This window comes from Falco punctatus, assembly GCF_963210335.1.
Source record: "Falco punctatus genome assembly, chromosome: 7".
Classification (NCBI taxonomy): domain Eukaryota; kingdom Metazoa; phylum Chordata; class Aves; order Falconiformes; family Falconidae; genus Falco; species Falco punctatus.
In genome coordinates, this window is record NC_137587.1 from 20,417,559 (window position 1) to 20,431,599 (window position 14,041).

A 14,041-nucleotide genomic window follows, 5' to 3' on the forward strand; every position below is an offset into this window, starting at 1 on the left:
CTGGTAAAGAACTAACAGCAGCTGGGGCAATATGTACTCAAAAGGCAGTAGGTTCCCAGCTTATTAAGGTTAAGAGCTTTAGGACTAGATTAAGACCTCCTAGTCAAAGAATACTGCCCAAATGCACAAACATCTTTCAGAACAGGTAAACTCTGGTTTACACCTGTAGAGGAACATGTTGTGATACAATTCACAAATAGGCATATTCCTTGAGATCTCCATTTAGGATTTGGCTCTTATTATTTGAAAGTAGAATGTTAAGCTGATTTCTGGATGAAGACATTTGACAGAACTTGGAGGTGCAGAATAGAAATCTGTGTATTATGCCATATTATGTCATGTTGCATTAGGCCAAGGAATGTTTTTACCATGGAACTGCCATTGAAGACAACAGAAATGAGCCTTGAATCCTGCTTGCCAGCTGAAGAAGTACTCAGGATCTCACTTGGCGATCTGTGGCTCATATGAAGACTATTTACAGAAATGAAACCTTTTCAAATGAAGCACTGAAGTCATTAAATCACAAGATGGCAAGCATAAACCACTGGAGGGACCCTCTGGATTTGTCTTTCCTTTGGGTGACCAAACTTCATGTGTTTTGGATTAATGAAATGAAGCCTAAGGGAGGGTACTAAAAGAGAGAGGAAATTTTTGAAGTTGTTTCACCCAGTTCACTCTGAGAAAGCACAGCACAGTCCTTATGGCCTCTGCACAAGTGTTTATACATTCTGGCTTGTGTAAGAACAGTTTCTGCTTTCTGAATCAAGTATCAGCTACAATGTTATTAACCTTTAAAACAGTCTGTGAATGAAGATGCCTATTTTGGGGAGACAATTTTCTTATATCATCAAGCATTTTTGTATTATAGGGTTTTTTCCCAATAATTATGTCATAATAAAAGGCAGATCAAGCTTACTTAGCAGGAGGAAGTGAAGGATCACAAATGAGAAGAGCTGGAGAGATCTTCCACTTTCCACTCAAGGAATTGGATACTTGTTTCTCAATGCTTCTTCCCCAACATGCCCAAGCCCTGCTATGTTTGGAAATGGAATTCAGATTCGAAGTGACCTTTCTTTATGATTTTTCTGCCTTCAGAAGGAAGACGTTACTTGTCTTGCAAATGGCACATTCTTGCTACGTCTGGCAAGAAGGTGGGAGAGTCAGCAGACAGTGGCTGTCGCTTGTGTCTTACTGTGAATTAGCATATCATTTTTGGATTTGGTTTCCTGTTAGCTGTCAAAACTCTCTTGTGTAACTTCAGTTCCTCCAGAAATAACCGTCTCTCCTGAGTATCTCGTGGTGAAGTGGTGGTTTCAACTTCCTTTTGACTGAGTTCCAACTTGAAGGATAATGGATCGTTCTGTTCTCTTTGGTTGCTTCTCTCCCTACTCATCTTCGTAATCTTTTACTTCTGAAGTTGCAGAAAGTAGATTTATTTCCCAGTGCATGCAATGGTCTCCTATATTTCTGGGGGACAGCTTCAAATATCCAGTTGCTAGCCTAATTGTGTTACAGACTGCATTCAATGCAAGTGCTGTCCAGCTCTATTATTATTTCAAAATTGTTTATACCTTATCATGCTCTAAACAATTCCATATAGAAACATGTCATCCTTGTGCTGAAAGATCTTGTCAGGAAGTCAAGCAAGTGAAGCTGCAGAGGACAAAGCCATGCACCACGCAGAACAACATATGTATGTACTATCAGAGAACATGCTTAGTATAGGTAGTTTCTCCAAGTACGATTTTTTGTGTTTGTCCTGAACTGTTGAAAAATGGGAAGAAAAAAAAAAGAAAATCAAGCAAGTTATTTAGTAAATTAAAGCAAACTCTCATATTTGCACAGCCCTTTGGCTTAGCTGCTGTGGCTGATTTAAAACATTTTAAATCCCATTTCCTTACTTGCTTAAGTTACATTTCTTTGAAAGACAGGAGTATCAAATTCTAATGTGCAGTTTCCTTTCAGTATACATATTCTCTGGGAGGTGAATGTCTGAAACAGCTGTAACTTTAACATTCCACCTACCTCTCCTAAATAAACACAAAGACAATTCAGTATATAATCGAAGAGATACATAACTGTGTGTGTGTGCATATTTGTATACGTGTAGATGGATTTATTGATAACCACATACTCAGAAGTCTTTTACAAGCAATCTATTGGGGCAACTCAAATGAAGTCATTTGCTTTGTGTTTTTCTTTGGAGTTGTTATGATTATCAGATCTTTTTTCATCTAATAGTGAAATACTTCACTTTGGGAAATTGCAGAGTAGTCTTTGGTCAAGTGTTCTTTGAAGAATTGATTAAAAACCAACCAACCAAACAAAACAAATAAACAGGTCTTTAAAGCCGAAAGCTGGGTACCAGTAGCTTTAGGTGCATTTGCCCAGGGTAGAATTTGAAGATAGAGGCACTAGTCATAGTTCTGAGAGAATATGGGTACAAAATCTTGTATATGTAAGCGTTGGCAACATGGAAATTTCAGGCATTATCGATTGTTCTTTAGCTGAAACCGTCAACCAGTTTACATCTTGCCTCTTGTGATATTTGCAATATAGTGATATTGTCCTAGCATTAAACATAAAGCTTTTGAATGAGGTAGTTGAAAAACTTCCTAGGCCAATTAGTCCTGTATCATGGTATCTCAAAAAGCATGATGACTTTAAAATTTATTTTTATGGATTAAATATCAAAATCAGGATTCCTCTAAAACACAACACAGTAACAGGTTGGGGTTGGTGGTAAATTATATGTGGTAAATGTTGCTGAAGGAGTGACTTGCCTATTGTAAAGAATGTGAGGGCAGTAGATGATTTCCCTAATTGTTTGAGGCCTGGGGGGGAACCTTTAAAAGAGGAATAGTATTAGAGGATAGACCAATCAAAGTGACTGTCCTAAAGGAACTTTCTAATCTGATGAGGTTTTACTAGCCCCTATAGTATCAGGACTAGTGATACATCAGCACACAGCTTGTAGGGTATGAGATATAAAGCTACATCCCATACAAACATCTATCAGTGTAACAATTAATCCTTTGTACATGCCGGCTATTGTTTTGCTTTGTTGGATTATAAATGTTGGTAATGATAGCCTTTCTACCACTTTACAGTGAGTAATATTCACATACAAATGTTAGCTTGTATAAGCATCCCTCTTTTCTTCCCAGATGTGCCATTTTCCTCTTATTTTTTCTGCCTGCTTTTTTGTTTAATTTTGTAGTATCCTTGAATTGTGCATTACAGAAAGTATTTAAATACAGATTGTTTCTATTTAAGCACGATGGTCTGAAACCTCAGGCGATTAACATTTTTGTTCCTTACTGGTATAACAGACTGAATGTATCCAATCACAACAACCACTGTATCCTCTTCAGATAGATAATTCATCTATTCTTTTAGGGCACTGATTCAGCATTGAATGTCAGCAATGTTTAAAAACAGTGTCTCTGCTGAAAAGACAAACTAACAAAAGTGCCTAACCTTGAGGTATCTAAACTTCAGTTTTGAAATAAGTCAATATCATGTTGTGCAAAATGGCTGGAAGTTTTCTGTTGAACTTAGATCTGGTATTGTCTTTTTATGAGAGGTCATGAGGTCACACCTCCAGATGATAATGGTTGCGATATAATGTCTTCATACATATATTTGTCAGAGTACAAAGAAGACAGAGGGTAAAAATACTAGAGTTCATAATTACAGGTTTTTCTGGCACTGGCGTTGGATTTCTCTCTGACTCTGCTTGGCATCTTATCAAATACAAAATCAGGCCTGATACTAATCCTGAGAAACAAAAATCCCAAAGAATCCTCCATACGGGAGTTATTACACATTTTCTTTTTCTTTTTTTTCCTCACAGTTTAAGAATATCAGATTAGCTAAGAAGTTGGTCAAAATTCTAGAGTCCATCTTCTGAAAATGTAAAGGATAATTTAAAATGCTGACAGTCAGATGCTGGTAATGTTTCTGGTGCTACTTACAATTAATCCATCATAACAACTGTAGATTCTGTATCCCAGCCAGAGTTGTTGTGTGAGAGGAAAATGAGACAAAGCTCATTAAGGTCTCAAAAAGTTAAAAAGTGGCTTCTTTAATATACATGGTCTTCTGAGCACAAAGGGCATAAAAGTCAGCAGAAAAGAATATATATATTGTGAACTCTGAAGAAATCAGTGCTTTTGAAATTGTATCCCTTGCTTTGCCCTAAGTCTGACTGCAGCTTTTAGCTTCCACCGCATGTTTACATTGGAAATCTCTCTTTGTGCATATAGAGTTTGTTCTCTTATGAAATTGTGTCTCAGGGGAAGGATAATTTAAAGCCATTTCCATTTGTTATGTCTGTGCCAAACTAGGCTATTAGGGGCTGTTAATGCTGGATAAACTGAAAACCTACAACTACCTTCATCTGTGGATTATAGAATCTGTCCAACAAATTGCATGCTGATATTACCAGAATAAGGAACTATGGTCAGTTTCATGTTGTAGCCAGCACTGGGATCAGTATTTACATTTGTACTGTAGCCAATGTCAGGGTTGTGCTGATAATCACAGATGTGCGTCTGACTATACTTCAGGAAGGCTGAGCTTTTAAAGGTTAAGTCTGACGATAGCCGGTGTAATTTTAGGTTTCTAGGTTAGGAGCTCTTGCTGAATAGCCTTTGAGAAAGCATGGATTGTGTTTTTTGTGATTCTAGACCTAGTATTACCTTATTTTGCATAATTATAAGTTCAAGAACAGCCCTAAGCAGGGAAGAAGTTGTAAGCTGTGTTTGAGGAGTAGCCACAGATAGCACTGAGAGTTGGAAGGATATCACTAAGCTCAAGTTTTTCTTCTACGCTTTGGCAAGAGAATGGTCATGCAACAGTGTAACATTGGCTTATTTTAGATACAAATTACCATTCCTTTGTTTCAGGCAATACCTTAATGAATTTTATGGCTGTGAGCCAGGAATCAACCTATTCATCTTTACCTGCTCCTTCATTCACACTCACCAACAGCTTCTATCACAGTGGTAAGCATGATTGACCATTCACATGCTGGGATCCAAGAGACAGGGGCTGGTGGTAGCCTATTTGAAAGACACTCATTCCTGTCTGTGAGTGTGTAATCTTAGCCAGTTGTACCATTTTTTTACCAAGACTGGTAAGTTTAGGTACCCATTATCTGCCATATATAATTACAGGATACATTCAGAAGATTTATAGATTTGTTGCAGATGAATGCTTTTTTTAAGTGGAAGCTTGTCTTAGTCTTGTATCTAAAACATTAAGCTGCAAACGTCATAAAAACTTGTTTTCTGGTGAAATTCTTCAATGTTTCTTTTTGCTTTCTTTGATTAGGAGATGGAAAACCAAATCACTACTTTGGTATGTCCCAAATGACTCCAATGGTGCAGATGCATGAAGGTGAAAAAAGAATAGACAATGTTTTAATTCATGGACAGTATAAAATTTATATTCCTTAAAATTTCTCTGTCACACTCATACCCTAATTTTCTTAAAGCAGTGGTTTTGCATCACTGGATTTCTGACTGTCTTAAAAGGCCTTGGAAGTTTTAGCTCATTATGAATAACCAGGGCTAGAAGAAATGAAATAGTGTTCACAGTGGTTACTAATTATGGAAGTTTTAGAAGTTTGCATTGTTTTTAAGATAGTCTGATTTTAGCTTATCCAAATAGAGGTCAGAAGTTGCTTGACTCATTCACAGAGATTATCTGTCAGCAAAGCATGCAAAATCTGGCCTTTGTTTTTGTGATTCCAGAAATATCCTGTATGTAAAATACAGTAGGGAGGAAGAAGGGACTAGTAGTTTCATGTGCATAAGTTGGGTTTTTTTGTCAGAGTGACGGGGAAAAATTAATCTACTGATTTCCCGTCAGTGTTAAGACAGTGATTACCACTGATAATGGAGAATAGATTTTTGTCTGCCGGGGATGGCCGTTGATTTTGCACTACATGCTATTTGTAATACGTGTCGGCTGTGTTGTTTGCTGTGGGGTACTCTTCCACCTCAGACGGCTGTGTCCTGATCTTCACCTGAATGTCCACAAGAGAAATGGGGAGCTGCTCAGAAAGGCAGCATGGCTCCACTGCAGCAGCTGCAGGGTTTCACAGTGAGCAGGTGTATGGAGAAGATGAGGAAGGATAAATTCAAGACACTTCTCTAGCTGTCAGCCACAACCATTTGATGAGATAAAAAAGTGAATGAAGTCATGTATGTCTCTGTTAGAAGAAGGAAAAAACTAGTTGGGAAATGTGATTGTCAGTCTCAGTTTCTTCAGCTGCTCAATGGGAAAAATCACTGAACAGTGCAGATATTATCTAGGCCTTCATGTCACGAGGTGGATGCTTTTTGTTAAAATAGCTGTAAATTCTCTCAAGACCTGTACCTCATATTCATGCTGTGCTTTAATCCTTTGAATTTTGAGCATATCCTTTCAATAACATTCAGAGGAGAGCTGACATGCTGATGATCTCAGTGATGCTACATTTGTCTCTCTTGTTTGTAGGTGTTAGTTTAACAACACTTTGAGAAAAATTCTTGAAGAATTTGCATTTTAGTAATTTTGAAAGGATCACTAACAATTAGATGAGAAAGTATTTGCTTCTGTGTTGTTTTATTAATTTTCTTTTGGTTAATTTATTTTACTTTTATAATCATGCATTATTAAGTTTAAATTTCTTCCTTTTTTGAAGGTAAAGGCAATTTTGACAGTAAAGTTCAGTGTTGAATCTACTGGGGCTGGGTCAGGAGAAACTCATGCATTCTTCCTCCTACATCAACAACTGCAACATTAATTTCAACAGAAATGGGGTTCTCTTAATTATTTGAAAACATATATTAAACCTTTTTGAGTTGGATTACATGAAATACAGAAATCAGTATCAACTGTGATGTTTTTCTATAAAAGACATTTGAAAAACTCATGGAAGGCAGGGATTTAAAATTAAATAGAAAGTGTACGTAAAGTCCAACTGGAAAGGAATATTTAGTCCAATTGCCATACTCATTACTGGTTATTTGTAAGTTTTGAAAATAATTACATATTCAACTCCTGAAAGTGTGTCTTTTTAGGGACCAAAATAACAAATATATAAACAATGCTCTGTTCTTAGATTCTTTTCATTAAAGTCATTGTTTTTGTTTGCTGGTTTTCTAATCAATCCAATACAAACAGTGTGGTATGTCTGTATAAACTTACACACTTAACTTTTGGCATTCCTCTGTGTAATAAACTGCATTTGCCAGGGGAGGATAACCTAGATTATGAAACCCAGGGCTGCTTTTTGTATAAGGATGCTGTGTGTAATTTTAAACTTGTGTTCAAGGTAAAAGGCTCAAGAAGTTAATGAAGAGGGAATTAATCGTCTCTCATGCTCCCAGATAGACATTACAGACTTCAAGTTTTGAGGAGACAGAATAAAAAAGATCTTTGCTGCCGGTGGCCATAAGGCTGGAATGTGTGTATTCTCTAGAGAGCCAGAACTCATCTGCAGCTTCCCCTTATTTAAACTCAGGACACTTCAGTTTCCTGTTTAGTTTGCATCTAAGTGGATTTTCTTTTAGATTGTAGATAGTTGTTTGTGTATTCTTTGCTAAGGGTTATTATTTTTTCCTTTAGCTGCTGGCTTGAGAATTGCCTGAACAGTGTTGCTATATTGAAAAGGATTATGTGCTGCCTTGGCTAGGGAAACCTATAGGAAGCAGATACCATATAAAACCAAAACACAGTGTCTCCAGTTTGCCACTTGCTGAGTCTTTTAGCAGTGATCTACTTGAAGTAACGTTATGGTAAAACAAATTTTTAGTGGTTCTTAATGTCTGCAGCACCACTCACAATGACAGAACATACAGAATCTGTGTTCCTTTCGGAGGGACAATCGTAGTGAATCTTTGAGTCTGGCACCCAGCTGCTGCTGGTGATAGCAGTTTTTATTTTTTATTATTAGCTGGACTCACGTCCTCCATCAGTCTGTAGACAAGCTCAAGTGAGTGTTTACATTCCCTATGTGGCCTTCATCAGCTTTTTGTTACTTCAGTGAAGAATCTGTGAGACTATCTAGAATTTTTCTGAAGACATAAGTCTTCAAATTTCCCCTGGAATTCCTGGTGGAATGAGGAAGGCACCATTAACTAAACTGTCTCACGTTAACCTGGCTGCAAGAAAAGAGACTGTGCTCCTTTCAAGTTATAGCCTCTCTGATGCCTACTGCTGGGTTACTTCTAGTGGGTATTTCTAGTGTATTAGCTGTTTAAGCTCTGTGTGTGTTTCCTAGAAGAGAAAAAACGTCCTGATAGAATCCTGTTTTCATACCTCATATAGCCATTTCTTATGGAAACTTTGTGAACAGGAATGGCAAAGATTGCAGAACGTATTGTAAATGTTTCTTTCCAAAAAGGAAAGAAGGCAAGGGAATGGCTCAGAGATCCATGTTTCAAAATACAACAGGTAAGTATACTATCATTACTAGGCTATGATCAGGAGGAGGAGGGGCTAGGCAGTTGCTTCGCATTGAAATACACCTTTGTTTGCCTTTTCAAGTCCAGAGCTGCAGCATTTAAGCTCACCCGCTCCTCCTTTGCTAGTTGATTCCACACACCACTGCAAGAACACAGTAATCTTAGCCAGTATACATTTCAGTTTGACTCCTTATGAGGCACACCATTGATATTTGAGTGTTTAATTCACTTCTAGGAAATGAGCAGCTGCATGTATTATTATACCTTACACACTTTGTAAATGTCAGCAACAAATCCAAGCAGGCCAGCAGTAGGGGAAAGGTCTCTACAAAGCTAAAGTGAAATATAGAGAGGAACTCACACAATCTTTTTGACCTCTAAGCAAGTGCTATCACACAAGTGTTTGTACTGGAAAAATTGCTCTATTTATAAGTAAGGCAGTCTATTGCTAGGAAAAAATTGTCATCCTTTCTTGGATTGCCTTTTTTTATAGTAGTTCTAAGCTAAGATTTTGTTGTGTTTCTGCATATGCAGTGGGGGACAAAAGAAAGAGGATGTGGGTACATAAGGCAGAAAGAACAGGATTTGGAAAGAGAAGAAGAAAGAAAACTGTTCTGGGCTCTTTTGAGAGTTTGAAGTTTGCTACTGAGCCCAGTATATTGACCCAGGATGGAGAGCACTACAGACTATGAACCTGGTTTCTCAAAAAGCATGCCTCTCTAATCCCCTGCATCCGCTGAGGGCCTCTTAGTATTGTTGTAAAAGGCCTGTTTTCCAGAGTGATTTGATTCCCATAGCTGTGGGCAAAGGCACCCAAGCAGTTCTTGTTTGATTAAAAAGCGGAGTTGTTTGCTGGTGACTGTAAACACAAACAGCTGCTTTCTGAAACCACACAAAAATGAAAGCCAGATTGGTACCTTTGCTGCAGGACAGAGTTTTAAACAGCTTGCTCACTATCTGGGAATATTTTCTTTGGGAAAATAATTGAGAGTGATGTTAATAAATGCAGAATAAAATGTGTATGTATTTCACTCACCTTCACTCTGTCCTGATTATTTTTGATGCAACCTGATTTTCCAGTCTTAGAGCAGAACAAAAGCAATTTAGCTTGCCTCAAGTAATAATATTTACAGGGACTTGAAAATACAACCAAAAAGAAGAACCTTTCAGGATCAGTCAGTGCTGCCTGTTTTCTGTTTTGCAGTGACCTTGTTTGCATTTGTCCATGGAAAGAGAGAAGGGGTGTTGCTGGGGACCCTATGTGGCCTCACTGCACTGAAGTGATTCTCCTTAGACTGGTTTTGTTGATTTTTTTTCATCACGCATTTTATCCACAGAGTACACGAGCAATGTATAACTGTGCTTAGGGGTGTAGTCTCGTGGGTTTCAATGTTTATATTTAATCTATTTTATTGTTCTTTGCAACTAGATAGTCTGAAGGTTATGGACTGCCTTTCCCATATCACTGTGTAGCTACTGTCCTTAGCAAATATTGTTCTATATGTTTTGCAATCATTTTAATTAATTTTGTCATGTGTAGGTGCTTATTGAAAGGACCATCAGCAAGATAAATAGAAAACATTAGGTAATTCCCTACCTGAGACTACTAAAACCAAAAGGTTACAAACAATCCCGTTTACTAGGTCAATACTTTCTGTTCATGTGGTTTGTTATTTATTTTGTTCTGAATGGACAGTGAAAACCAGTTATGTAATTATTGTTTGCCAAGAACAGGCAACTTGAAAAGCAGTATGTAAAGCCAAGTTTTATTATAAAAGCTTAACTTCCTGCTTCTCAGATACTAAGTCAGACCTCTTCACTGAGGTTGAGCTCCCAAGCTTTCAGATAGTCCATATATTTAGTGACCCTTACGCATTTATTATGTATAGATATTGCTTACATATGCACACAAGTCTTTTGAGAAGTATTCTGAAATTATGGGACTAGGCATCTGGAGACCTGGCTTCTGTACATGGCTTTACCATTAACTTCCTGAGTGACTTAAGCAAAGTTGGAAAGTTGGGGTTTTTTTACACAATTATGCTAGACAGTACATAATCCTGTTCTGGGGAGTAACAAATGTCATTACGGATCTGTGCTGCATTACAGATTCTGCTCTCCCCTGATGGATTGTGAGAGTTAGGGCTGTTGGAGGGCTTTTCCAGCTTTTCACCTTCCTTACTACTTGACTGTGTGTCCTGGGAAGCATTTTACTACTTTTAATCAATGTTTTGTTGACTTGAATGTGTTTAGCCCTTGACCAGCTCTAAGGTCAGTGCTTCTCTCTCCATCTCTGTTTCTCACTTTGCAGTGTAACCTGTGGGTTATAACTACCCTAAAGCTGTCTTTTTGCTGATTCCCCTTTTATGTGCAGTGGGGATAATGCAGCTTTTCTAGGGAGACCACAAGGCTTGATTCATTGATGTTATAAGAACTGTCAAAATCTTGTGACAGAAGTGGAAAATTTTGTTGACATTGGAAAGAGAGGTGGCTAGAGCTGTAGTCTGGGTTCCAGCTGTAGGGGTATTTCTATTAACTAAAAATTGATTCAGAACCTTATACTGAGCTGTTTTTATGAACTTAAAATAATTGAGAACAGTTTTTGTTTAGCTCTGGGTAGTTCCTGAGTGCGTTTGCAATTCAGACATTGTAGTCCTGGGCTTAAAAGCCTGGCTCCAGCTTGAGACGTATTAAACAAAATAACCAAAGAGAATTTATCAAGGATGAGTTATACATACTTCTGAAAATTTTCATGTTATGATTAATGTTGCTGTTACTAACACAGCTATATACTTTTTAATTTAAAAATATCATGTATTTTAGAGTTGTCAAAGGAAAAAAACCCCTTATTCTGCATGTACAGTTATCTCCATGTACTACCAAAGTGCCTGAGCATCTCCTAAGTATTTAAATACAGAAATAAAGATAGTGATAGTACTCTCTTCTTTTTCAACCTGTAAAGAGGATCGTTAATTTAAAGGTTGTTTACTGCATGAACAATTTGGGATCAGTGCTGGGTCCAGTCCTGTTCAACTCACTCATCAGTGGCTGGGCATGTGAGGGCACGGAGCCTACCCTCAGCCAGTTTGCTGGTGGCACCAACCCGGGAGGAGCGGCCGATACCCCAGCAGGCTGCGCTGCCATCCAGCCAGAGCTGGGCAGGCTGGAGAGCTGGGCACAGAGGGACCTCACCAGGGTCAGCGAAGGCCCGTGCAGGGTCCTGCACCTGGGGAGGAACAGCCCCCCACACCAGTACAGGCTGGGGGGGACCTGCTGGGAGGCGGCTCTGCGGAGAAGGACCTGGGAGTTCGGGTGGGCAGCAAGATGCCCACGAGCCAGCAGTGTGCCCTGTGGCCACGAAGGCCAGTGGGACCCTGGGGGGCATTAGGGGCAGCGTGGCCAGCAGGTCGAGGGAGGCGATCCTGCTGCTCTGCTCTGCCCTGGGGAGGCCACATCTGGAGTGCTGGGCCCAGTGCTGGGCTCCCCAGTTCAACAGAAACAGGGAGCTACTGGGGACGGTCCAGCAGCGGGCTATGAAGACGATGAGGGGAGTGAAGCATCTCCCTGACGAGGGAAGGCTGAGGGAGCTGGGCCTGTGTGGCCTGGAGAAGGCTGAGAAGGGATCTTACCAATGGCTACAAATATCTTGAGGGCAAGTGTCAAGAGGACAGGGCCAGGCTCTTTTCGGTGGCGCCCAGCAACAGGACAAGGGGCAACGGGCACAAACCGCAACACAGAAGTTCCTCCTCAATATGACGAAAAAATTCTTTACTTTGAGGGTGACAGAGCACTGGGACAGGCTGCCCAGAGAGGCTGTGGGGTCTCCTGCTCTGGAGACATTCAGAACCCGCCTGGACACAATCCTGTGCAACCTGCTCTAGGTGAACCTGCCTTAGCGCAGGGAATTGGACTAGATGGTCTCCAGAGGTCCCTTCCAACTCCGACCGTTCTGTGATTCTGTGACATGGGATAAGCATCAGCTATAGATTTTCTTTTTCGTGCTACACCCATCCTTTCTCTCCCTTTTTCTCAGTGCTTCGTTTAGTACTTGTTGGTTTCTCTGGTTTTTGATTCCTGTCTACCCTTCTTCCAAGTGAAGCAGGACTTTTTGTTCCTTATTAACGGTATGAAAAAGTACAAATCAAAAGCAGGAGGTCTGGAGCATACTGTGAACTATTAAGCTCAAGTAACCATCTGTGTATCCAGGTGGGAAAACCCCTGGTGCTGGTGGGGAAGGGCATCTTCCTCTTCCCGCTGAGATTCAGTTTGGTTGCTGACTGGGCTGCAGCAGGAGCTGGAGGCTTGAGAAACACCTCAGTGCACAGGGATGGCATGGTGGGGATGTCATTGGAAGACTGGAAAACGAGGATGCTGGCCCTCCCACAAAAGCGTTCCCCCCTCCCCCTTCCTTTTCTTTTGCAGTTACACACAGCGCTGTGGCTCTGAGGTCATTTGTTTCCCACAGCTTCACAGACCACTGTAGCAGAAAAGGAGACAATGGTCCCTTACAAGAGGCGATATGAGGCCGCCTTTCATCTCTAATAAGCCCCTTCACTTGCACTGTGAAGCCTGGTGGGTGTGTGTGCGCGTGCGCGCGTACCACTCTGCAGCTTCCATTGATGTAAAGCATCCAGGGTTGTTTTTTTTTCAAATGGGCAACTCTTTGCATGTTCCAGCCTTAGGTGAGTTTTCTGTTCACCGCAAGCACATCAGCAGACATCCCTTCTCCTTTTCATATAGCTATTAAAATCTAAGGTCCATCTGGTCAGCATCAGTTGGCAGAAAGACCAAACTCAGAAAGCAAGGAGAGAGAGGGGGGCAACTACCTCTTCCTAATACAGGCTCTGCCTGTTGCTGTGTTTGGGCATGGTTGCTGACTGAGTGTGTCAGGAGAGCTCTGTGAGAACATCCACCCTGGCAAAGCAACCAACTGTCCTGCCACAGAGTTTGCAAGCAGAGGTGCAATTTGAAAACATTTTTCCTCCGTTACCCTGCTATAATGAGCAGAAAAGGAAAGGGAATAAACAGCATGATGAAATTTTAAGGTGCAGGAGTTTGGAGCAGTGGTCCTTCTAGTCTGGGATACCGTTTTTACTCCTGTCTTCTGTCTGACCCTTTGAAATCCCACACCCTAAGCCACCCAATGAGTCTGGAGAACTTTCCTTCCTGTGTGAAACAAAATTTTTAGCTGCCTTCTGCACAACAGTGAGTTTGTGCTCCAAGGTAGGAAACGGATTATTCCCTGTTTTGGTGGGCTCAGAGTAAGTATGTATGTTGATGGTGGTCATGAAACTTTTCCTACGCTCTGCCCTCTTTCAAAGCCCGTGTTTCACCTGGACTGCCTTTTACTACAGTTGGTTCCAATGGCTCACTGTGAGGCCCCCTTTAAGCTCACTGCAGGCTTATCTTAGGAAACGTTTTTGGTAGTCCAGGGCCACTAAGGCTTTGTGTCTTTCTCCCTCAATACTGTATCCAGTTCCATTTGTACGCTGTATTACTTCAGCAAGGGAAACAAAATCCATCTTTTCACTTGTTTGGGTGGTTGTTGTTATTCTTGGCTAAATCAGCATCATGCAGCCTCA

At 40.2% G+C, this 14,041-nt stretch overlaps 1 protein-coding gene across 14 annotated transcripts in view; it reads left to right on the forward strand.

The window, feature by feature from the left end:
• Positions 1 to 14,041, forward strand: part of RAD51B (RAD51 paralog B) — a 431,140-nt gene that overhangs the window by 197,201 nt on the left and 219,898 nt on the right. The window contains exon 10 of one of the 14 annotated variants that reach the window (XM_080396525.1): positions 5,338 to 5,557. The exons of the other annotated variants lie outside the window; for them this stretch is intronic. Coding sequence (XP_080252651.1) covers positions 5,338 to 5,462 — 125 coding nt within the window. The 3' untranslated portion in view covers positions 5,463 to 5,557. Of the gene's footprint in view, positions 1 to 5,337; positions 5,558 to 14,041 lie in introns of those variants that run through there. 14 annotated transcript variants of the gene reach the window in all.